The 23412-nt window shown below is 37.8% G+C and overlaps 1 protein-coding gene across 3 annotated transcripts in view; it reads left to right on the top strand.

The window, feature by feature from the left end:
- The window catches only part of pard3ba (par-3 family cell polarity regulator beta a), a 256267-nt gene that overhangs the window by 213704 nt on the left and 19151 nt on the right, over positions 1-23412 (top strand). For all 3 annotated transcript variants that reach the window (XM_049469675.1, XM_049469674.1, XM_049469676.1), the window contains one exon: positions 3131-3242. In XM_049469675.1, coding sequence (XP_049325632.1) covers positions 3131-3242 — 112 coding nt within the window. The remainder of the gene's footprint in view (positions 1-3130; positions 3243-23412) is intronic.

Here is a 23412-nt window from a genome sequence, read left to right as displayed (position 1 = left end):
CTAGTTCTGATACTTGTAGGTTTATTGTAGGCAATGAAGGTGAAGGTTTGAGCAGAGGTTAGCATGTTACCTCGAGGAACAACTTGAACCCTTACACCTGTAAAAGATGTGAGGTGTTATCCTGTTATTGCCACCTTCTTTTATTGTTTTGAGGTCCTTTTTTGATGCTCATACAGTGGCTTGCAAAATTCTCCCACCTGAGCTGTGAATTTCTGCAGCTCCTTCAGAGTGACCATGGGCTGCTTCTCTTGGCTGTGCCAAGAGTACCAGTGCTTTCCTTGCATGATCTGTCTGTTTGGATAAATGGCCATGTCTTGGTAGGTTTGCAGTTGTAGAATACTTTTTTTCCATTTGTGGATGACAGATTGAACAGTGCTTGTTGGGATGCTCAAAGCTTGGGAGTGCTCAATTTTCTGGAAGGTTTTCTTCAAGGATGGCTCTGTATTAAGCTTCACCCATCTTCCCATCAACTCTGACCAGCTTCCCTGTCCCTCCTGAAGAAAAGCATCCTCATAGCATGATGCCACCACCACCATGTTTCACAGTGGGGATGACGTGTTCAGGGTGATGAACAGTGTTACTTTTCCGCCACACAACCCTTTGCATTTAGGCCAAAAGATTCAGCTCTGGTCTCATCTGACCACAGAACCTTCTTCCACATGTTTGCTTTGTCCTCTTCTACATGGCTTGTGGCAAACTGCAATTGCCACTTCTTATGTCTTTCTACATCTTTCAACAATGGTTTTCATCTTGCCACTCCTCCATTAAGGCCAGATTTGTGGAGTGCGCAACTTATAGTTCTCCTGTGGACAGATTCTCCACCTAAGTTGTAGATTTCTGCAGCTCCTCCAGAGTGACCATGGGCAGCTTCTCTTGGCTGCTTCTCTAACCAGTGAACTCCTTGCTTGGGATATGTTTTTATAACCTCTAACCCTGCTTTATCTCTGACCTGTTTGGTGAGTTCCTTGGTCTTCAGGATGCTGTTTGTTCACTAGTGATCTGTAACAAACCACTGAGGCCTCCACAGAACAGATTATTTAATTTATACTGAGACTAAATTACACACAGCTGGACTCTGTTAACTAATTAAATGACTTCTGAAGAAAATTGTTTGCACTGAATTTTATTTAGGGGGTTCACAGTAAAGGGGGCTGAATACTTTTCATGTCACACTTTTCAAATTTTTATTTGATTATTTGATATTGAAAACCATGCATCATTTTTGTGTAAGTGCTACTGTGTATAGGTCTATCACTTTAAATCTCAATAAATTCATAAAAGTTGTAAGGGAACAAAATGGGAAAAAGTTCAAGCGGGATGTATACTTTTATAAGCCACTGTATGCCTTGTAGACCAGACTACACTGGAGAACAGTGTACTATAACAAATTCCTTTCATAACCCTCATGAAACATTTCTAAGAATTGTGACACAGTAGCCCTGTCTTGACCTTTAATGGCCTTGGATGGTCTTGACTGGTCTCCCACATTGATAAATCTTAAGTGCCCAACATGTTCCAAAACTAGAGTTCCAACAGTTCCTACACCTGCCTACATTCAGGTTAACAACACATTTATCTCTTGAGAGAGAAGAAATTGCTTTCTTTCACTATGAAGGAGACAGCTTAACGCTTTCTGTCTGAAAGGACGTAAAGCTGATCGAGAAGCAGTTACTAAGAAAAGCAAACTAAAAAAAGCTGATTCAGAAAATGAAACCCTTTACATACTGGCTGCATAAACCTGTGATTAAGTGAATGGTGGGTGATACTTGAGACGTGCGGCCTTCAGCAATTCAAGACTTGAATTTGTTGAATTCAGAAATGGACAGCGTTTGAGATGAGTCGAGTAGTTAGTAGTTTAACAGTCTTTAATATTCATGCACTGGCTTTGTACAGCAGAGCTCAAGGCTTCTTTTGGATCAATGCGTTCCCTGAGGTTGCTTTCTCTGCAAGTGTAATTGCATAGTTTTGTGTTTTTGATTTTCACTGAAGCTTATTCTGTATGGTATTCTGTATGCAATAAACCGGATTTCTGTAAAAGCTCACTAATCGATCAAAACCACACATATTTCTAAGCTAAAGTGGAATTAGAATGTATGAAAGTATGGAGATTGGTCTTACATGATTTATATCTTTTGCTGCATTTGAAAATAGCAAATTGGTTCTGGTTAAAATGTTGCCAATTACACTTATATGGCACTTTTTTGGCACTGACACACTGAGGACTGAGGAGTATAAGAGTACACACCAGGGTATCCAATTTTCTGGGCAATTTAGAATACCAAATTTTACCTTATCTTCATGTTTTTGGACTGTGGGAAGAAAACCGGAGTCCCTGGAGGAAACCCACACAGACACGGGGAGAACATGGAATGCGATGTCATTATACACCACTGGGGGGCGCTGGATCCCATAGAGGCACGGTGCAGGAACGCCGTGTCTCCAATAGGCGGCGCAGACAAAGACGCGGTCCCACAAATAAATAAGCACAGCGATTCGAAAATACGCATTATTACACACATTATCAGCCCCCAGTATCAGGTTAAGAGTTATTATTATTATTATTGTTATTATTAAAATAAAAGCTTAAGTGTATATATTGTCCAGTTATTTTAGGGTATTTTAAGCTGAATGTAAAATAGGAGACCCTCTTAATTCCGCAGGTCTTGCTGCGGGGGTGTGGTGAATTAAACAAAACTTTAGTTCTTAAAAAAAAAACATTTTCGACCCTGAATTTTAATCTGCACATATTTCCCTCCTTAAAACTGTTTATTTGGGTGAGTAAAGCCCCTTCATTTATTTACAGTAAGCTTAGATTTTCACAATTTGTACTGAAATGGCCGAAAATAGAGATTATCATGCTACCAAACATTAATGTTCTTACTTCTTGTGCTTTGGTTATAACCTTTAGGGCATTGCTGTCCGTATACAAACTTTTCTCTTCATCTCCACACATACAGTACTGCTGTTCTGTATCATTGCTATGTTGCTGTGAATGGTTGAGAGACTCTATACAGGGTCTAGGTCTGGATCTGACCATTTAGATCTTAACAAAGATAATGTAGGCATGCTTGGTTTTCTGTGTTCTTATAACTGATCCACCAGTGGTTTGTCCTTTCTGTCCTTATCACAGCAATGAAGCTCGTCTCCAGCAGATCCGAAGCCAACTGCAGCATTTGAAGCCTGTACCATCTTACAGTGAATCAGGAGCTGCCCATAGAGTCCAAGAGTACGACCCCTCACGAGTATGTACCTTTTATATTCCTTCCACTTTTTTCTTTCTTTCTTTCTTTCTTGATAGTGTTCATGCCTTTGTCCACCTATGGCCATTAATAAGAGGCTTGAGGGGTTCATTAAGAAAAGCAATGGTCACTCATTCACGAAGCACAAGCAAAACTTTTTTTTTTTCTCACATAAATGTTCATCATGCATTTATGTCTCTGGCAGATATGTAATTGTTTACAGGTATGGTCTGATTAGCAACTTTGTGTAGTGTACCTCTTGGTGAGAGATCAATGTTTGGGCAAAATATGTACTTGCGATTTATCCACCGAATATTGCCTCTGCAATTTAAATTGTGATTCTTTTTAAAACATTAAACCCTAAACCTATATTAGTGGTTAACATATCTATCAAATAGGATTATAAACTTCTTTCCACATAAAATATTCCCAGGGTTCTTAGATTAAGTGCAGTTCAATTTCAAGGAACAACAACAACAAAAAAATACAAATAAATAAATTCTGCTGGGCATGGGAGTGACAATGAGCCCAAAGACTACAATCCCCAGCACTCTACGGACTACAAATGCAGTAAAGTCATGGTACACATGCGGCAGCGTCATTACGCGTCTCCAGAAGAGCAGACTGTTGGCTATTGTGAAAAATCACGATTTTAATTAAAAAACAATTAATCGTTCAGCCCTAGATCATTGACTGCTAGACATGCCCCTACAATGCACTTGAAGACTTGAAGAAAGTGAGCTTCATTCGACTAGGAGAAGCAGGATGGTCATCTAGGCTTTACCTTTGTGTGCAGTGATGTCATGCACAAGAAACCAGGACTGCTACTGACTGAATCTGTATCGTTTTTTGACATGAATTAAGGTTCTGTTTGGGATCTGATGATAGTCGGGGTTGATTATGGAGTCCTTGTGGTGAGGTCTTCAATCCTGCCTTTGCTGTTGAGTGACATACTGCCCAACTGCTGGTTTCCTGATCTGGGGAGCCATCGCATTTGAAAGCTGGTCACCCCTTGTAGTTTTATGAGGGACTCATAGGGAAAAGCTTAGCGTTTTGTGCAGAACATCCTGTAGTCATGTGTATTGCCTCTGTGGGTGTTTAAACAGCCGTTTTTTAGTAGGATAATGCTTACCCACACACCAAAAAACTGATACTGTGTTAAAAAGCATATACTGTATTTTTCGCACTTACGCATTACATAGTAGTTTCAGTTTCTCCAGCACAGAGACTGGAGAAGTATTAGCACTAGCTTTTTCGCCATTCGGAGTTGAGTATATTGGACTGTAGTCTGCATGTTTACCATGTTAAAACAAGCTACGTGGAATGAACAGCTAGCTAATATCACCCTGTCTTACTTGAACACTCAGGGTTCCTCAGTGTAGCGCTGCCAGGTGGCGTTTACTAGCACTAACTGTGACTAGCAGCTAGCAGTTAGACGCTAGTGCTAATGCTGCTGCACCCAGCCTTAGTGGAAATCTGGAAATCTAAGCTTACTGTAAATAAACGGAAGTGCTTTACTCACCCAAATAAACCGTTTTTCAGGAGAGAAATCTGTCTTAATTAACATCTAGCGCTCGTTTTACTTTAAAAGATTATATTTCAGAATTACAGTTTTGTTTACTTAGCTTAGCTTTACTCAATATAGTTGCTACCCCACCATCACCTAGCGGTGAGACCTGCTGAATTAGTAGGAAAACATGGCGACACCTCTGCTCCTTACTAGTGTTGCATAATACGCCCTATAATCCGGTGCACCTTATGTATGAAAATAGACCAGAAAACAGACGTTCATTGAATAGTGTGCCTTATAATCCGGTGTGCCTTACAGTGCCAAAAAAGACTGAACATATACTGAAAAGGGTTATTTAATATACTGTGTAACAAATCTGACAAAAAAACTGTATCTACAAGAGGTATTTCTTCATCTGAGGACCAAGCAAAAGACGATTGATGCCTTTATCATAAATCTGTACAATTACAATCTAATGATTTTAAACTTTTAGGCACTAGTGTGTACATTTGTATTATTGATGTGTGTATGTGTGTGTTTCCTGCTCACCTTGTGCTCCAGCAGGCTGGAAAAGCTTGTGTTTATGGTTCTCTCAGGGCATTGATTCAAAGCACAGATTAGAGAGGTTCATCTAGATACGAGTTCCAGGCCAAGTTTAAAGCACTGACAGTAATCTGTTCACTCTCTTCATCTGCTTACGCTTAATAGGGACACCAATACAAACAAACACACACTCATACACACACGTAAACACAATACAGCAGTGAACAGACTTGAAAAAGCGTTGGAAGTTAATCTACACAGATTTCTCTCCTTAAAACTGGGTGAGTTAAGCACTTCTGCTTATTTACAGTAAGCTTAGATTTCCAATATTAGATTCCAACAGCACGGTTAGCTGCAGGGCTAGCCACGTTTAGCTTTTAGCAGTGCTTAGTGCTAGTAAATGCAGCCCGATAGCGCTACACTGAGGAACGCTGAGTGTTACGGTAAGCCAGGGCGCTATCAGCTAGCGGTTTGTCCCACGTAGCTTGTTTTAATGCAGACTACAATCCGATATACTCACCTCTGAACAGTGAAAGAGCTGGTGCTGTGGTTAGTGGCTAATGCTAATGGTGCTCCAGCCTTGGTGCTGGAGAAACTTCACTGAAACTCCTTCATAGTGCTGTACTTTAGCATAGTGGCTTTACTGCTCCTTAATACCTGACTGGTAGAATTCATACATAAGACGCACCGGATTATATCTGGATATTTATATATATACTTATCTTGTATATCTTGTGTATTTTGTATATGTGCCTGAGACACATTTACCTCTAGTTTTGCTTAACACCATGTCATATGGTGTGACATTCCAAATTAAAATAAAAAAAGAAGAAGTATTTTGGTTATTTATCATAAACTTTTCAATGTGACATATGAGGAATAGTGCCGGTAAAGGTTACAAGAATTTTGGTACTTTTATAACAAGGTATTCCCAAAATAATTTAAAGTATATTGAAAGAATTCAATTAAACGTCTTCCTATGTGTGTAGATAATAAAAAAAACAATGCTATATGTTTATATAGTAATGATAAAGAATTAGGATAAATTGAATTGACTTACATTATTGCATTATACCTGTTTTTAATGTAATACACAATAACATTCATGTCACACCAAATGACGATTTTAGTCACTAAGACCGTAAACTAGTGAAAAAATGTAAATTTCAAGAAAAATATACAAGACCATATGCATATTTGTAAAGATAAGAGTTGGTAGAATATAACCCAGTGATTTCTGTGACTTAATTTTTAAGACTTTTTTTTTTTTCTTCAGCCAAATATGTCAACCACCCATATCCACATAGTGAGGTCTCTAAACACAACTAAACAGAATTCTTTAAATAGGAATTGCGGCTTTACATTTTAGTATTTAACACCAGTTGCCAAAGGACAACACTGTGAAATCACTGTAAAAGTTACAATTGAGTTTATGTTCCAGAAGCGCCGCCACCACATTTCCCTAAGTAGCAGTTTTGGCTCCGGGTCTTTATTTAGGATAAGCCGTCTCAGAACAGAGCGCGATTGAATCAGCATTTCTGTAGGGTATCATAAACTACTGCCATAATCTAAGTGTATTATGCAGTAATGTAAGTAGCAGTAATTGGATTAGGGCAGCTTAATAGCTTTAGAAAAAGCCTTTTTTTCTTCTAATAAATGATAGATTTGCAATGTTACTTATGATAAGCGCCACATTAGTAAGTCATGTAAATTATTAGTGGTCTTCTAAACATACACAGTCCGGTCGCTATATTATGCCTCCTTGTTTCTATATTCACTGTCTTTTTTATATTAATAGCTCCACATTAACATATAGCAGCACTTAAAAGTTCTGTGGAAAGGTACGTATTCACTAGCACTTTTTTTTAATGCATGTCGCCGTGCTGGATCTCTCGACTTGCTGTGTTTGTGGTGTTTTTGACAAATGAAGCAAGAAGGCATTAAAAAAATCAGATATTTCAAGATAGGGGCCAAATGAATAGTATATTTCTTTTTTTTTTTTGGAGCTTATTATTTATTGATTTTATATAGTACAATATCATTTAATACAAATACAATTCTACGTAATCTTTTTTCCAGTATTTTGCATCATTTCCATCAATTTTACAGCAGTATAAAAAAGTACAAAGATAATGAAATGATTAAAATAAATGCAATAGGAAATAGTATAATAATGAAATAAAAAAATAGAAGAAGAATATATTTCAACATTAAATATAACTTTATTACGAATTTTTCACATTTCTAAAGTTATTCAAACCGCAGGGACAGAAAAAAAAATGGGCGACACTTCTTTCACCCCCAATGCAGTGCTGAGAATAGTGACCCACCACCCAAATAATAATAGCTGCTCTGCGGTGGTCTCTCTCGCTGCTGTCGGGTTCTAACAATGAAGAACATTTATGGAGGATAATAATGAAGTATGTGAGAGAAACAGATACAGAACTACAGTCTGTAATTAAACAACTACAAAGTGCTCCTAGAGATCCAGACTTGAGTGAAAGTACATGTACTCTATCAAAAAAGAGACTTGAGTAAAAGCTGAAGTGTTCTTTACGCATCGTACTCAAGTAGAAGTATTAAAGTATTCAGCATTTTTTGTATTTTAGTATTGCAATTAGTTTATTCTAAAGTTTTCTACTCAAGTACTAGAAGTAAAAGTACAAGTATTGTGTTGTGTAGTTATTACAGAAAAAAGTAAAAAGTTTAAGATAGAAGTCAAAAGGAGAGAAAACCTTTTTTTTATATTTCTATCAAAAATACCTTCTGAAAAATCTATCAAAGTAAAAGTATTAAACTTATGTAAGGTACAGTATGTAGTGAAGGAAAAGTGGAAGTAGGAGAAAAACATAAAAATACTTCAGTAAAGTAAATAATAAAGCATTTTAGTAATTAATTACAGTAGTAAAGTATTTCGATTTCATTACTATACAACTCTGCCTATAATACATGATCTTTGGAGCTGAATAAGGACGTTTCCTGTTGGACTGGACTGGTTCTTCTTTTAAATACACATTAAATTAGATGCAGCCCTGTTATTCATTTCTGAAATATCTGTTTTCTTGAGAAAAACAACAAAAGAAAAAAGTATGTTTTTACTCATTTAAAACCAACTGTATCTTTCCTTTCTGTTTCACACTTTCCTCGTCTTTCTTTTCTCTTTTTTCCTTTCGTTTCTTTTTCCAGTGGTTTAAAAGTGGAGCTTTATAAGCAGTTTTTATGGAGGTAGGCTTGTCCTGCCGAGAATAACCATAACCATAACCCCACCTCTATATTTTTTAGTTTTTTCACTTTTTGCTGTTGGTGTTGTTCAGTTCCTCTGGCCTGAGTATGTGTCATACAGTCTTTGTTACAGTCTACATGACTTATCCTGACCCTAGAGAAGCTCTGACTTCTCTTTAAAAAAATAATAAAATAAAAAAAACCTCAGCCCTCAACACTTCAGGGGGTGCACACATGCGTTCACACGCCCACGCTCACACTGTTATATGCTGGAGAGGTTCCCAAAGTATTTATACCACAGGCTACATACTGTTACTGCTCATGAGAGCACATTACATACAGTACCAGTCAAAAGTCTGGACACTTCTCTTCTCGTTCAATGTGTGTTCTTTCTTTTTATGGTTTTTTACATTATAAATTTAATATTGAAGACTATATTAAAGCTCTACAGAAAAAAAAAACATGCTGAATTTATCTATAAAGAAAAAGTGTTGAACAAATCAGAATATGTTTTATACTACTTATAGATTCTTCTTATAGATAGTAGCACATTTATCTTTGAGGACAGATAGAATAAAACAACAATGTTCATTTTACTCAAATACACACCTATAAATCAGAGAAACAGATTTAGAAACTGAATGATTTTTTTTCTTTTCTTTTCTTTTCTTTTTTTTATACATGTTTTTACATATTGATACAATATTTTTACTATATCAGCCAGGCCTACTGTAAAGTCTGTAAACTAAATATATAATATATATATATATATATATATATATATATATATATATATATATATATATTATTTTTATTATTATTATTGGGATGTGGTTTAAATTTAGCTTCTGATATGCATTAAGTAGTCTCCAAAAGATTTAATTTAATTTCCACTTATCTACAGATTCCATGATACACTCAAACACACTCCAAACACACTGTAATACACACAAACACCACATATTCCTCCATCATTCCCCCACTATAAACCACCCCCCACCCCCACATCATTCCTTTCTTTAATACGGCTGCCGGGCCGGCTTCTGCGGAGCCGTGACTCGCGCTCTGAATAAGTAAAAGATTGTTAATAAATAACTCGCAGGATGGTTAATGAAAGAAGACGAGCACGTCTGGCTGATTGATGTGCGCGTTTGTCTCATTTGGTGGCTCCATTAATGAGAAAGTGGGGGAGTGGAGTAAGCTGTGATAATTACTGCGTGTGCCGTAAATTCAAACACCGCTCACGCTAACGAAACATCAGGCAGTCAGCAAGATAATTAACTTAAGACAATATTGCTGAATGTTTGTCAACGTATGTGCAGCTCCTACAGCTGCAGGAGGACACGTGTTTGATTGTTTAGAATGGATGTGGGCGAGCTGATTAATATGCTAATTATTTATCAGAGGATTGATAGTCTTTAATCCAGATTGTTTGAGGCTGAAACTTTAAACGTAGAAGTTTAGTGATAAATAAATATCAATAAGTAGCAGTGTTTTAATTACACTGTTGCTTCCTTCATATCAAACACTGCTGAATGTTGTAATCTGAGAATTTCAAAAGATAAATCAGTAAATCTTTATCAGTATATCTAGCTCTGGAAGTAAATAAGAGAGCACTTCAGTTTCTGAATCAGTTTCTCTGATTTTGTCTGACTTCATTTGAAGAAAATGAGAAATATCTGAAATAACAAAAAGGCGCAGAGCTTTTAGACCTCAAATAATGCAAGGAAAACAAGTTCATATTCATCAAGTTTTTTTTTTTTTTCTCTCTCTCTCTCCAAGACTCACTTTTATTACTGGACTGTACATCAAATTTACAGAAAATAATCAGGCTCATAATTAGTCAAAACAAACCTTTTATTTTTTATTTCTATTTTTTCCCCTTTTCTTACTAATTTACGTGGCCAATTACCCAACCCACTCACTAGGACTCCCCCCATCACTAGTGATGCCCCAACATCAGGAGGGTGAAGACCAGCACACGCCTCCTCCGATACATGCGAAGCCAGACTCTGCCTCCCTTCGAACCATTGCCAATGCAGCCCTGCCAAGCAGCATCACAGCACACTCAAAGGAAAGCACAGAGACCTGGCTCCGATACATCAGCTCACAGATGTCCCGTGCCGATCAACATCATCCTCCCGAGTGATGAGGGGAGAGGGCACCCATCTACCCATATTCAAAAAGTTTTAAGAGTTCAGTATTTGGTGGAATCAATATTTGGTGCAATAACCCTGATTTTAATCACAGTTTTCATATATCTTGGCATGTTCTCCCCCACCAGTCTTACACACTGCTTTTGGATAACTACATTCAAGCAGTTCAGCTTGGTTTGATGGCTTGTGATCATCCATCTTCCTCTTGATTCTTTTTTTTTTTTTTACTATACTAAAACTACTTTTTTCAGTTTGAAGGCCCTGGCAGTTTACTGCGAAATTTTATACACTGGATTTTGTATAATTTCCCGTAATTGACTGGACCTGAAGAGCTTAAATGGCATTATGGGAATAAAATGGTAATGCTCTAAAACTTTTGACCGGTAGTGTATACGGATTTATCATATACAGCTCTGGAAAAAAAAAATAAGAGAGCACTTCAGTTTCTGAATCAGTTTCTCTGGTTTTGCTATTTATAGGTTTATGTTTGAGTAAAATGAACATTGTTGTTTTATTCTATAAACTACTGAGGACATTTCTCCCGAATTCCAAATAAAAATATTGTTTCTTACAGCATTTATTTGCCGAAAATGCAGATAATGCAGAAATGGATGAAATAACAAAAAAAGATTCAGAGCTTTTAGACCTCATATAATGCAAAGAAAACAAGTTCATACTCAAAATTTTAAGAGTTCAAAAATCAATATTTGGTGGAAATAAAGCTATGTTTTTTAATTACAGTTTTCGTGCATTTTGGCATGTTCTCCTCCACTAGTGTTACACCCTGCTTTTGGATAACTTTATTTCACTCCTGGTGCAAAATTAAAAAAAAAAATTGGTGTGATGGCTTGTGATCATCCATCTTCCTCTTGATTATATTACAGAGTTTTTTTTTTTTTTTGTTAAATCAATACACTTACTAATGTACACTTACAAGTGGTTTGTGATAAACAGACATACAAACAGTCTACAAACAAAGTCTACAAACAAATTAATTGTATCTGCAACTCAAATCTGATTAGATAAAACAATCTGTATCACATTAAGGCAAAAAATCAGATTGTATTCACTTCAGCCTTGTAATGTGAACGCAAACCTAAAACACTTATTTTGCTATTTTTGACCCAGCGTGCCACATCTCAGCATCCGAAAGGTTACGAGGGCGTACATTTATATACTTTTATAACAAGTCATATTTATCCTACATTTGCTTTCTTTATTTTACGTCTTACGTCTTTCTCTTTTGACCAAACACCCCAAAAAAAGCCATGCATTGAACATAAAAGTTCACCCTCTGTTTAATCCACTCCAACTCCTCTTTCATTGCTCAGTGTTTCCTGGACAGTCTTAGTAAGGCCATTTTTCCCCAGGAGACGTGTTCATTATAACTACATAACCTGTCATTGTGAGCGTAGCCAAGCCAAGGCCGAGGCCTTCAATCTTCTACCAAGAAAACACTGGACATGTGGAGTCTGAAGTCTGGGTGGAACCGAGTCTGTTACTTAAAAAACGGGATGACAAGCTTCCAAGTGCTTCTGAGAAAGACTGGACTTTATTTATTTAACTGAGAGTAAAGGTGGAGCAGCAGAGAACAACAGGCTAGCATGATGGCTACGCTGTAATTTGAAGAGCTTTGGTGGGAACTCCAGAGATTAAAAATATGTACGTCTGTTTTCAGAGACTTCTCTCAACAGAACAGTTCTACATTCTCTCAATAATCAAGCAATACTTGGAGATACAGTGCCTTTCAAAAGTATTCGGCCCCCTTGAACTTTTCAACCTTTTGCCACATTTCAAGCTTCAAATATAAAGATATGAAATTGTAATTTTTTTCTGAAGAATCAACAACAAGTGGGACACAATCGTGAAGTGGAACGAAATTTATTGAGTATTTTAAACTTTTTTTAGAAATAAAAAACTGAAAAGTGGGGCGTGCAATATTATTCGACCCCTTTACTTTCAGTGCAGCAAACTCACTCCAGAAGTTTAGTGAGGATCTCTGAATGATCCAATGTTCACCTAAATGACTGATGATGATAAATAGAATCCACCTGTGTGTGATCAAGTCTCTGTATAAATGCACCTGCTCTGTGATCAGACTCTCAGAGTTCTGTTTAAAGCGCAGAGAGCATCATGAAGACCAAGGAACACACCAGTCAGCTCCGAGATACTGTTGTGGAGAAGTTTAAAGCTCCATTTGGATACTGTGCAAGCGATCATATTGAAATTAAATAGTATCAGACCACTGCAGATCTACCAAGACCCGGCCGTCCCTCTAAACTTTCAGCTCAGACAAGGAGAAGACTGATCAGAGATGCAGCCAAGAGGCCCATGATCACTCTGGATGAACTGCAGAGATCTACAGCTGAGGTGGGAGACTCTGTCCATAGGAAAACAATCAGTCATACACGGCACAAATCTGACCTTTATGGAAGAGTGGCAAGAAGAAAGCCATTTCTCAAAGATATCCAAAAAAGTCTCATTTAAAGTTTCCCCACAAGCCACCTGGGAGACAAAGCAAACATGAGGAAGGAGGTGCTCTAGTCATATGAAACCAAAAAAACCAAAAACTTTTTGGCCACAATGCAAAACATTATGTTTATTATGGCGTAAAAGCAACACAGCTCATCACCCTGAACACACCGTCCTCACTGTGAAACATGGTGGTGGCAGCATCATGGTTTGGGCCTGGTTTTCTTCAGCAGGGACAGAGAAGATGGTTAAAAAGTGATGAGAAGATGGATGGAGCCAAATACAGAACCATTCTGTTAGTAAACCTGTTGTAGTCTGCAAAAGACCTGAGACTGGGACGTTTTTATGGGAGATTTATCTTCCAACAAGACGATGATCCAAAACATGAAGTAAAATGGAACGGTTCACAAACAGTCAAGTATTAGCATTTATTCGCCACTTACCGCGCTAAGCGCTAGCTCTTTTGCCATTCAGAAGTGATTATTATCGGCCTGTAGCCTGCTGCTAACCCCAGCGAGCCCTGCTGGAGCAGCATTAGCATTACCCGCTAAACTGCGTGTTTACCATTTTAAATGAAGCTATGCTGGGGAAATCTGGATATTTAAGCTTACTGTAAAAAACGGAAGCTCTTTGCTCACCAAAATAAACAATTTTCAGGAGAAAAATCTGTGTAGATTAACATTCAGCACTCGTTTCACTTTAAGAGATTTTATTTTTTTTTTTAAATACAGTTTTGTTTACTTAAATTAGCTCAGCTTTACAGGCCTACTGCTGGGTGGCAAGATCTGCTGAATTAGAAGGAAAACATGGCTACACCCCTTATGTATTAAAATAGACCAGAAAATATACATTTATTGATAGTTCGCCTTATTACCCGGTGCGCCTTATAGTGCCAAAAAAATACGGTAATTGATCATGACTGTGTTTTGGGCGTAACCTTAAATAAACCAATCAGTGTGTCACTAGCCTCACATTCCCTTTAAGAGCCAGGTGAGCTGTGACTTTGGCATATTGTTATTTTAACAGCACAGCGCTTCTCAGCAGAGGAATTGAATTTAACTTAAGTTGATGTTCTAGTTATTCAGAGATTTAAAACTAGATCTAAAGCACTGTAGATATTACTGTAGAATACTATTTTTTGTTTTCAGTTAAAGTAATACTTTATTGGTACTTTTACAAGTTTTTGGCTTGGGTTGCTCTTTAAACATGAGTGTAGGTTGTCATCCTTTTTAACTACGTTTTAGGAGGCTTCTGCAAAAGTTCCCACACATTTGTGCTTTACCTTAGTAAAGGTCAACCTGTTTTTAGCACCTGCATGAAATCACTTGGTTCAAGTCATCTGTGATTGGTTAGCCAGACTTGCTAGAAGGTGATCTGGCCACCCACGCTGCTGAAAATGATAAACATCTGCTGAGTAATTACACTTATATCATAAGCTTCTAATGTATGTGCAGTATTACTGACTGTATTCTAAACTGTAAATATAAAATACAGAATGAAAATGTTTTTTTTTAATTATTAGCTAATAATGTAATAAAAATGTGTAAATGGCTAAATTATATAATGCATACTATACTATACTTTTATGAAGGCATCATATAAATATGAGTTGCATAATGTTCTCACAATATTCTTACAACAATCTCGAAAATTACTAGATTTAAGATTTTTGTCACACAACAAAAAACACATTTTTGTAATTTTATATTATAAAAAAATACTTGCAGACAATTATAGATATTAGTTAAATAATCTCAGTATATTAAAAAAAACTTGAAATGAGACACTGTGTGTAATGACTAAATTTGAAATGTTCACATATGATGTTTTTTTTTGTATTGAAACATAAATACATTTTAGTAATAATGTCACTAGACAAAATTACAAAACATTTGTTTTTGTTTACAAGACAAAAACATATAAAATAAAATTATAAATTATAAATGTATACAGTAATGATACAGTGATGATACAGTGATGATAAGGACATAGATAATATTAGATTATTACTACATACAAGGTGTATTCTTAAAATCTCAACTTCTAAAAAAAAATCTAGATTCACTTATAAAATATAAAAAATATTTTTTTACAGAGAAAGCATGAGTACATTTTAGTAACTTTGTCACCAGAAAAGAACACAACTGCACATTTTACATTTGCCAAAAAACGTCTTGATGATCCTGTGGACTTTTGGCAAATGTTTTTTGGACTGATGTGATGCACAATAGTGGAACTTTTTGGTGTATCCCTTTACATCTGGCATAAAACTAACACATAATTTCAGAAAATGAACATCATATTGACTGTGAATCATGGTGGTGGTAGTGTGCCTGATACTGTTCACCGTTAGTCCACTAATTATTTGGGTTACAGAGATTTTCTGCTGGTAGATTTAAAGAAATTGTAGATAGGCTTTTGGAGACCATCAAAATCAACTGTGACCCAGAGTTCTTCAGACTTTGGTCAAAGGCAAAACTCTGCAGCGTCTGCAAGCCTGTGCCACTCCATATTTGAAGCGGATTGGAAGCGGCTCATTGCCCAGGCTTTGCTTCGGCCGCACAGAGGTCGTGACCAGCCTCCTACAGCCTCGCGTCTTAATTACGCTTGCAAAATGGCTCCACCATCTGCTGCTAACAAGCGGCGGGCGTCTGGGCCGCATGGCCGGGAGTGTTTAGGGGGCATTGGAGGGCATTGGACCATGCCTGCTACCAGCACATGGCCCATATATAGCATCTCCAGGGGGGAGGTAGAGAGTGATATGATCTGCTGCACCTTTACCAGAGTTCATTCAACTGCAAAGTTCAAATGTACCATGGTTACAAAGGGAAGTACGTGAAGTATGTGGTGATCAGAGCTGAATGAACTCTCAGAATAAGGAACTGGAAGTGAATGAAAGAACATGATGCGAAATTAACTACAAATGGCACTGTACAGAAAATGCATTTTTTTTTCATAGCAAACAGTTTGATCACAGGATTTGTTTTTTCTGTTTCTTTTGGTCAACTTTTTTTTTTTTTCTTTACATTTAATTTATTGATATACATTCATTCATCCAATTTGGGCTCTAAAAGAAAAAGAGTCCCCGATTGATTGATCAGTGTGATCAGAGGTATGTTTGGAGGTGTAAAGGTTAGATGTTTACTTGTAGTACTTGAGTATTGTACCAGCTGTTAAGCATGGGGTTGGTAGTATTAATCTCTAGTGCCTCCAAAAATTTTGAATAAACAGGTGTCGTGCCAAATTTGGCACCCCTGGCAAAAAGTGCAACCCATGGAAACCGAAAAAACTTTGTCTCCAAAAAATGTTGATATATTTTGTGAAGTGTAAAAAATGAGCCAGAAAATTTTGGGAACCGAAAAAACTTAATCTTCGAAAAATGTTGTGCAAGATTCGGCACCCCTGCCAAAAAGTGTTACACCATGGGAACCGGAAAAACTTTGTCTCCGAAAAAAATTTTGAACCGAAAAAACATTGTCTTCGGAAAATTTGGGGAACTGAAAAAAACTTCATCTCCAAAAAATGCTGGGAACTGAAAATACTTTGTCTTCGAAAAAAATTTGGGAACCGGAAAAACTTTGTCTCCGAAATTTTTTTGAAAAAACAGGTGGCGTGCAAGATTCGGCACCCCTGCCAAAAAGTGTTAACCGGAAAAACTTCGTCTCCAAAAAATGTTGGGAACCGAAAAAAAACGTTGTCTTTGAAAATGTTTTTCCTAGTTTCATTTTAGTTTGATTTCATTCTGGAGAAGATTGTAACTCAAAACAAATATTTTTTACAGCTACGAACTCCGATATTAAATGAAACTTTCATCAGCCAGAGCATTTTTATTAATTGTGGTTTGTGGTCGATGTTGTATAAGAGACTCTGGGTGATTTAGAAGACTGTTTGTTTTACTCTGAGTGAGAACAGCTTTCTGTCACAGAGGAGCATCAGCACAGTTTGGTTTTCCAGGAACATTGAGTCACAGTTTGAGTTAGCTGTGAGAAATGTTGGGTGAATTTTGGGTTTTGTTTGAATATGCTGGGCTCAGTGGGGGTCCTGGCTGAGGGGCTGATCTCACGGCAACTGATTGCCTTTGGAGAATAAAACAAGGTCCAGTGGTGAATGGAATCTCGTTTGAAGAAAATTATGAAAAATGAAAGCTACCAGGGGGCGTCTCTTATTGACTCCTGCTGAGCTTCAGAAGATGACTGAAGCAGATGTGTGTGAGTGTGTGTGAGTGTGTGTGTGTGTGAGTGTGTGTGTGTGAGTGTGTGTGTGTGTGAGTGTGTGTGTGTGTGTGTGTGTGTGTGTGTGTGAGTGTGAGTGTGTGTGTGAGTGTGAGTGTGTGTGTGAGTGTGTGTGTGAGTGTGTGTGTGAGTGTGTGTGTGTGTGTGTGTGTCTTTGTGTGTGTGTGTGTGTGTGTGTGTGTGTGTGTGTGAGTGTGTGTGAGTGTGTGTGAGTGTGTGTGAGTGTGTGTGAGTGTGTGTGTGTGTGTGTGAGTGTGTTTAGCCAGGTCAGTTAACATAAGTACAAGGTCGTAGGGGTTTCTGACAAAGTGGGCAGTAATTGGAAGTACAAGGTAAAGTGGTTTCTAATAAACTAGACAGCAAGTGGAGGCATAGAGTAGTATTAGGTGTTTCCAATATAGTGGCCGGTGAGTGGAAGCACATGGTAGTAGAAGGTGTTTCCAATAAAGTGGCCAGTGAGTAAAAGCACCTGGTTGCAGTAGGTGTTTCTAATAAAGTGGCCAGTGAGTGAAACCACAGGGTTAGTAGTGGGTGTTTATAATAAAGTGGCCAGTGAGGGGAGGCACAGATAGTAATGGGTGTTTCTAATAAAGTGGACAGTTAGTAAAAGTGCAAGGTACAGTATATTAGGTGTTTCTAATAAAGTGGCCAATGAGTAGAAACACAAGGTTCTGTATGTTTACTATTTCTAATAAAGTGGCCAATGAATGAAACAAGCACTAGGTACTATATATTTGGTGTTTCTGATAAAGTGGCCAGTTAGTAAAAGTGCAAGGTACAGTATATTAGGTGTTTCCAATAAAGTGGCCAGTGAGTGGAAGCACAGGGTTGTAGTAGACATTTCTTTTATTTTTATTTTTATTTTTTATTTTATTTCTAATTTTTCCCATTTTCTCCCCAATTTACACGGCCAATTACCCAACCCATTCATTAGGACTCCCCCTATCACTAGGAGGGTGAAGGTTCTGGTACATCAGCTCTGGTACATCAGCTCACAGACGCCCTGTGCTGCAGACATCACCCTAGGAGTGATGTGGGGAAAGAGCGCCATCTACCCACCCAGAGGGAGCAGGGCCAATTTTGCTCCCTCTAACGCCGGCAGCTTGATGGCAAAGCTGCATGAGCTGGGGTTCGAACCGGCGACCTCCTGCTCATAGTGGCAGCGCTTTAGACCGCTGGACCACTCGGCGCCCCCTTAGTAGTGGCCAGTGAGTGAAAGCAGTGAGTGAAAGCACAAGGTAGTAGTAGGTGTTTCCAATAAAGTGGCCAATGAGTAGAAACACAAGGTTCTGTATGTTAACTGTTTCTTATAAAGTGGCCAGTGAATGAAACAAGCACTAGGTACTATATATTAGGTGTTTCTGATAAAGTGGCCAGTTAGTAAAAGTGCAAGGTACAGTATATTAGATGTTGCTAATAAAGTGGCCAGTGAGTGTAAGCACAAGGTACAGTATATTAGGTGTTTCCAATAAAGTGGCCAGTGAGTGGAAGTACAAGGTAGTAGTAGGTGTTTCCAATAAAGTGGCCAGTGAATGGAAGCACAGGGTTGTAGTAGACATTTCTAATGAAGTGGCCAGTGAGTGAACGCACAAGATAGTACTTGGTATTTCTAATAAAGTGGCCGGTGAGTGAAAGCACAAGGTAATAATAGTAGATGTTTTCGATAAAGTGGCCATTGAGTGAAAGCACAAGGTAATAATAGTAGATGTTTTCGATAAAGTGGCCATTGAGGAAAGCAAAAAGTATGTTACATGTTTCTAATAAAGTTGTCTCACACTCTTGTTTGGTTTGGATTTAAATGTGTGGATTTTCAGTGTAAAGACTGAAAGTTTTCAGGCGAAGCACAGGCTTGTAATCCATGTTTAGGTGAATCACTGTAGTGGAACTTCACGGCTCAGCTTGAATCAGATGAATCACTGGCTCTATGTAGAGTGAATCATTGTTGAACTATGGGCTAAAAGCTTTAGGGGGATATTTTCGCCTCCACAAGTCATAGGCTGTGTTCAGACTGCAGGCAAATTTGATTAGTTTCTAAAATCAGGTCTATTGAGATAACTGCCAGTACTGTCGGTACTGTACTGTCAGATCTGATCACCTGCAAATAAAAATGATCACAAATGTATTTGCATCAGTGTTAGGGATGTTACTCAAAAACAAAAACCATTACTGATGACTAATTCCTTAGTTACTTAGTTAGATTACTGATTACTTAATTACAGAATTAAACTAGGATTATTTTACTCATTCCTCATTACTTTACTTTTAAGTTAGATTCTAAACCCCATATTAATTAAACTACGCTGAAATTGTATCTAAATGCAACAATTATAAACAGTAAAATTTAAATTAAATTAAATCTAAATTTAGTTTTAGGCCCCACCATGATTAAATCGCAGCAGTTAAAAAGTGCTTTTGTCTTGGATATAACTTAAACTTCACAGTAATGTTTTGTGTCTGTGTTCATCAAATTAAAAATAATAGCAATGTCTCTATGTCTCTAAATTCATGATAAAAATGGCAATGCTGAGGTAAATGTATAATCAGAATGGCACTGCTGAGGTAGCTAGCTAGTTAAATGTGTTTCTACTTATGAAAACAGTTAAATCCATGATTAGAATGGCACTGCTGAGGTAAGTTCATAGTTAGAATTACACGGCAGTGGTAAAATCATGATTAGAATGGCACTGCTGTGGTAAAACCATGACTAGAATGTCACTGCTGTGGTAAATTCATGATTAAAATGGCACTGCTGAGGTAAATTTATAATCAGAATGGCACTGCTGAGGTAAATTTACACTAAGATGCATCTGTACTGATCTGATTGGTATTACATTTTAAACCTCCTAAAAATCTGATTTTATGTGGTTTGTAGCTGTCTAGACTATAAAAAATCAGTTTTGATGCAATCTAGATATGGCAAAAAAATTGGAACATAGAGACACTGGACTGTGGGTGTGGGTGTATGTGTGTGTGTGCTTTTATTGACCGGCTACCATTGATCTAATCTGCCACATACATATGCATAACAAATGCATGTGTGGGTGTTTTGCTATAACTGTGTCTGGACAGAGTGTCTGAAATAAATGTCCCCAGAATAATGAAAACAATCATGCTTTACAGAAAAGAAGAGACGGTTTAAATAAAAAAAATAAAAATCCAACATTTCAATCCCTACCACTCTACACTTCCAAGCTGTGGTCTTTTTTAGTGTATTTTCCTCTTTAGTGGGGGTTTATCAGGGTTTAACGAGTCATGTCGACCCGAGACTCCGGGCTTGTCTAGACTGCAGGGCCCCCTGAGGCAGAGTCTTCAAACCCCTCCTTATACACGCTGGTCAAGCTGCTAGCAATTTACAATGCTAATTGCCTTGTTAAGATCCTTCACTAACTGCGTGTCCAAAGGTTCAGACTAATTTGAACACAAGTTGATTGATTGGACAGTCCAAAAACCTTCCCTTATAGACCTGAGATGACCTGCTTTGTACTTCTGCTCAATAATTAGACATTAGAAACATCCAGCTTCAATTCCACTTTCTAGACACTTTTTAGAAACATTTACTTCCTTCGAATCACTTTTTAGAAGCCTCTAACATATCTGTAATTCCAGTCACTGTGCACTGTGCAGACTATAAGGTGCACCTGATTATAAGGCGCACTACCATTGAATGTCTATTTTCTAGTCTATTTTTATACATAAGGCACGCCAGATTATAAAGCTCCAAGTGAGCAAAGGTGTTGCCATGTTTCCCTGCTAATGGGGATGCTGGGGAAACCTAAGTAAACAAAACTGTAATTCTTAAACAAATATATGAATTTATTTTCAAAGGCAAATGTGCCCTTGATGTTAATCTACAAATATTTCTCTCATGAAAATGTATAGAATGGCACTGCTGAGGTAAATACATTATTAGAATTTAATCACTGCTGGAGTTACTATCATGCTTTGTTAGTTTGTTTGCTGGGATGTTAAAAAATGTCAAGTGTTTAATAAATACAACTCTGGAAGAAATGAAGAGACCACTTCAGTTTCTAAATCAGTTTCTCTGATTTTGCTATTTATAGGTTTATATTTGAGTAACATTAACAATGATGTTTTATTCTATAAACTACAGACAACATTTCTCCCAAATTCCAAATAAAAATATTGTTATTTAGAGCATTTATTTGCAGAAAATGAGAAGGATGCAGATCTTTCAGACTTCAAATAATGGAAAGAAAACAAGTTCACAGTCATAAAGTTCAGAAATCAATATTTGGTGGAATAAACCTGTTTTTAATCACAGTTTTAATGCATCTTGGCATGTTCTCCTCCACCAGTCTTACACACTGCTTTTGGATAACTTTAAGCCAAATTCAAGCAGTTCAGTTTGGTTTGATGGTTTGTGATCATCCATCTTCCTCTTGATTATATTCCAGAGGATTTCAATTTGGTAAAATGAAAGAAACTCATCATTTTTAAGGGGTCTCTTATTTTTTTACAGAGCTGTATGTTTAGCTCTTTTAATGTTTTGTAGCTAATTGCTTGTGTTTGAAAAGCAAAACAAAATGCTTTTATGCTTTTAATTGAATGAAAACCTGAGGGGAAAAAATGCAATTAGCTTTTAACGTTTGGTCAAATGTTTAAGAAAATTTTATGTTGGTGCATCCGAATGCCAGCTAGTTTATGTGAAGCCTGCTGTGTGGAATAGAAGCAGCTCAGAAACAATGAGTTGCTCTATTTGTCTGCAGCCTCCTCATAAAGCAAGAAAGCGAGAGGGGGGGGGGGGGGGGGGGCGGTGAAGGGGCTTCTGTTGTTCTCCATGTGGCCAAATATTACCGGCAATATTACTGTCAGCGAGCAAACAGGAGAAAAAGAATGAGGAACAGAGAAATAAAGAGAGAGTGAGCCGGAGAAAGAGAGAGTCTCGTCCATCACTCTAAATATGAAGCAGTCTATCACAGTCACGATCTCATCCCGCCTGTTTCCAGACGTGACCTTTGCAGCACTCTCTCTTTCTCTCTCGGTCTCTGTGTTTCTCTCTCTCTCTTTCTCTTGCTCACTTTCCTTCTCGCTCCCCGCGACATTCGATCCCTGCGAGACACCTTTGTGTTTAAAGATCACACTTAGCATGCAGGTGGAGCGCTTGGGCTTTTCGGGTGGGCTGCTATTACACACGTGGGACGAGCTCATTGAGACAAATGCCACTGCCGCTTCCCTCCCTCAGCCCCGCCCTGATGAGCCGCTTTGCTGCACATAATGTTTCTGACCTAAGACTGTCCAACAATACTTTTGTGCGAAGCTGTGAATTTCTTTTTTCATTATTATTATTATTTTTTTTTTATTTGTCCGGGGCATAGTGATCAGACGCAACATTAAAAGAAACCAAGTGCCTAAATTTGTACAGATTCCCACTTGTGCAACCAAACAGCTCTGCTGACCCTTGAGTCATTGACTCCGCAAGATTCCACAGGGTGTCCTGTGGTTTGTCTGGCACCAAGACAAATGTTAGTGGCAGGTCCTTTAATCTATTAAAGGGCCGCTAAACCCCTTAAATTTTAGCTGACTTCCCCCTCAGCTCAAAAATAAGAAAATTATATATAAAAAAATAAAAAATTGGAGGATTGGTTTTGAAGTGGCACTGGATGATGTATGGGTTTAGAGGCGAGGCAGAAGGGAGATCTCCTTGGGCCATATTGTGAGCATCCACAAGTCAAAGTACACGGACACATCATCCTCGACTATAAGCTCTGACCCCTGAGTCATTTACTCCGCAAGACTCCACAGGGTGTCCTGTGGTTTGTCTGGCACCAAGACAAATGTTAGCAGCAGGTCCTTTATTCTCTTAAAGGGTCGCTAACCCCCCTAAATTTTAGCTGACTCAGCTCAAATAAAAAAAAATGCTTAAAAAAATTGAAGGGGTAGTTTGGGAGGGGCACTGAGTGATGTATGGGTTTAGGAGTGGGGCAGATGGGAGAGCTGCTTCGACTGTCAAACACTTCTTTCGTGCGAAGCTGTAAAGTTTTTTTTTAAACGAATTTGCCGAGGTGTCCGAGTCATGT

The sequence above is a fragment of the Astyanax mexicanus genome, chromosome 21 (assembly GCF_023375975.1).
Source record: "Astyanax mexicanus isolate ESR-SI-001 chromosome 21, AstMex3_surface, whole genome shotgun sequence".
Classification (NCBI taxonomy): domain Eukaryota; kingdom Metazoa; phylum Chordata; class Actinopteri; order Characiformes; family Acestrorhamphidae; genus Astyanax; species Astyanax mexicanus.
Note: the sequence above shows the minus strand (reverse complement) of the source record. Positions and strands in the feature narration are given on the sequence as shown.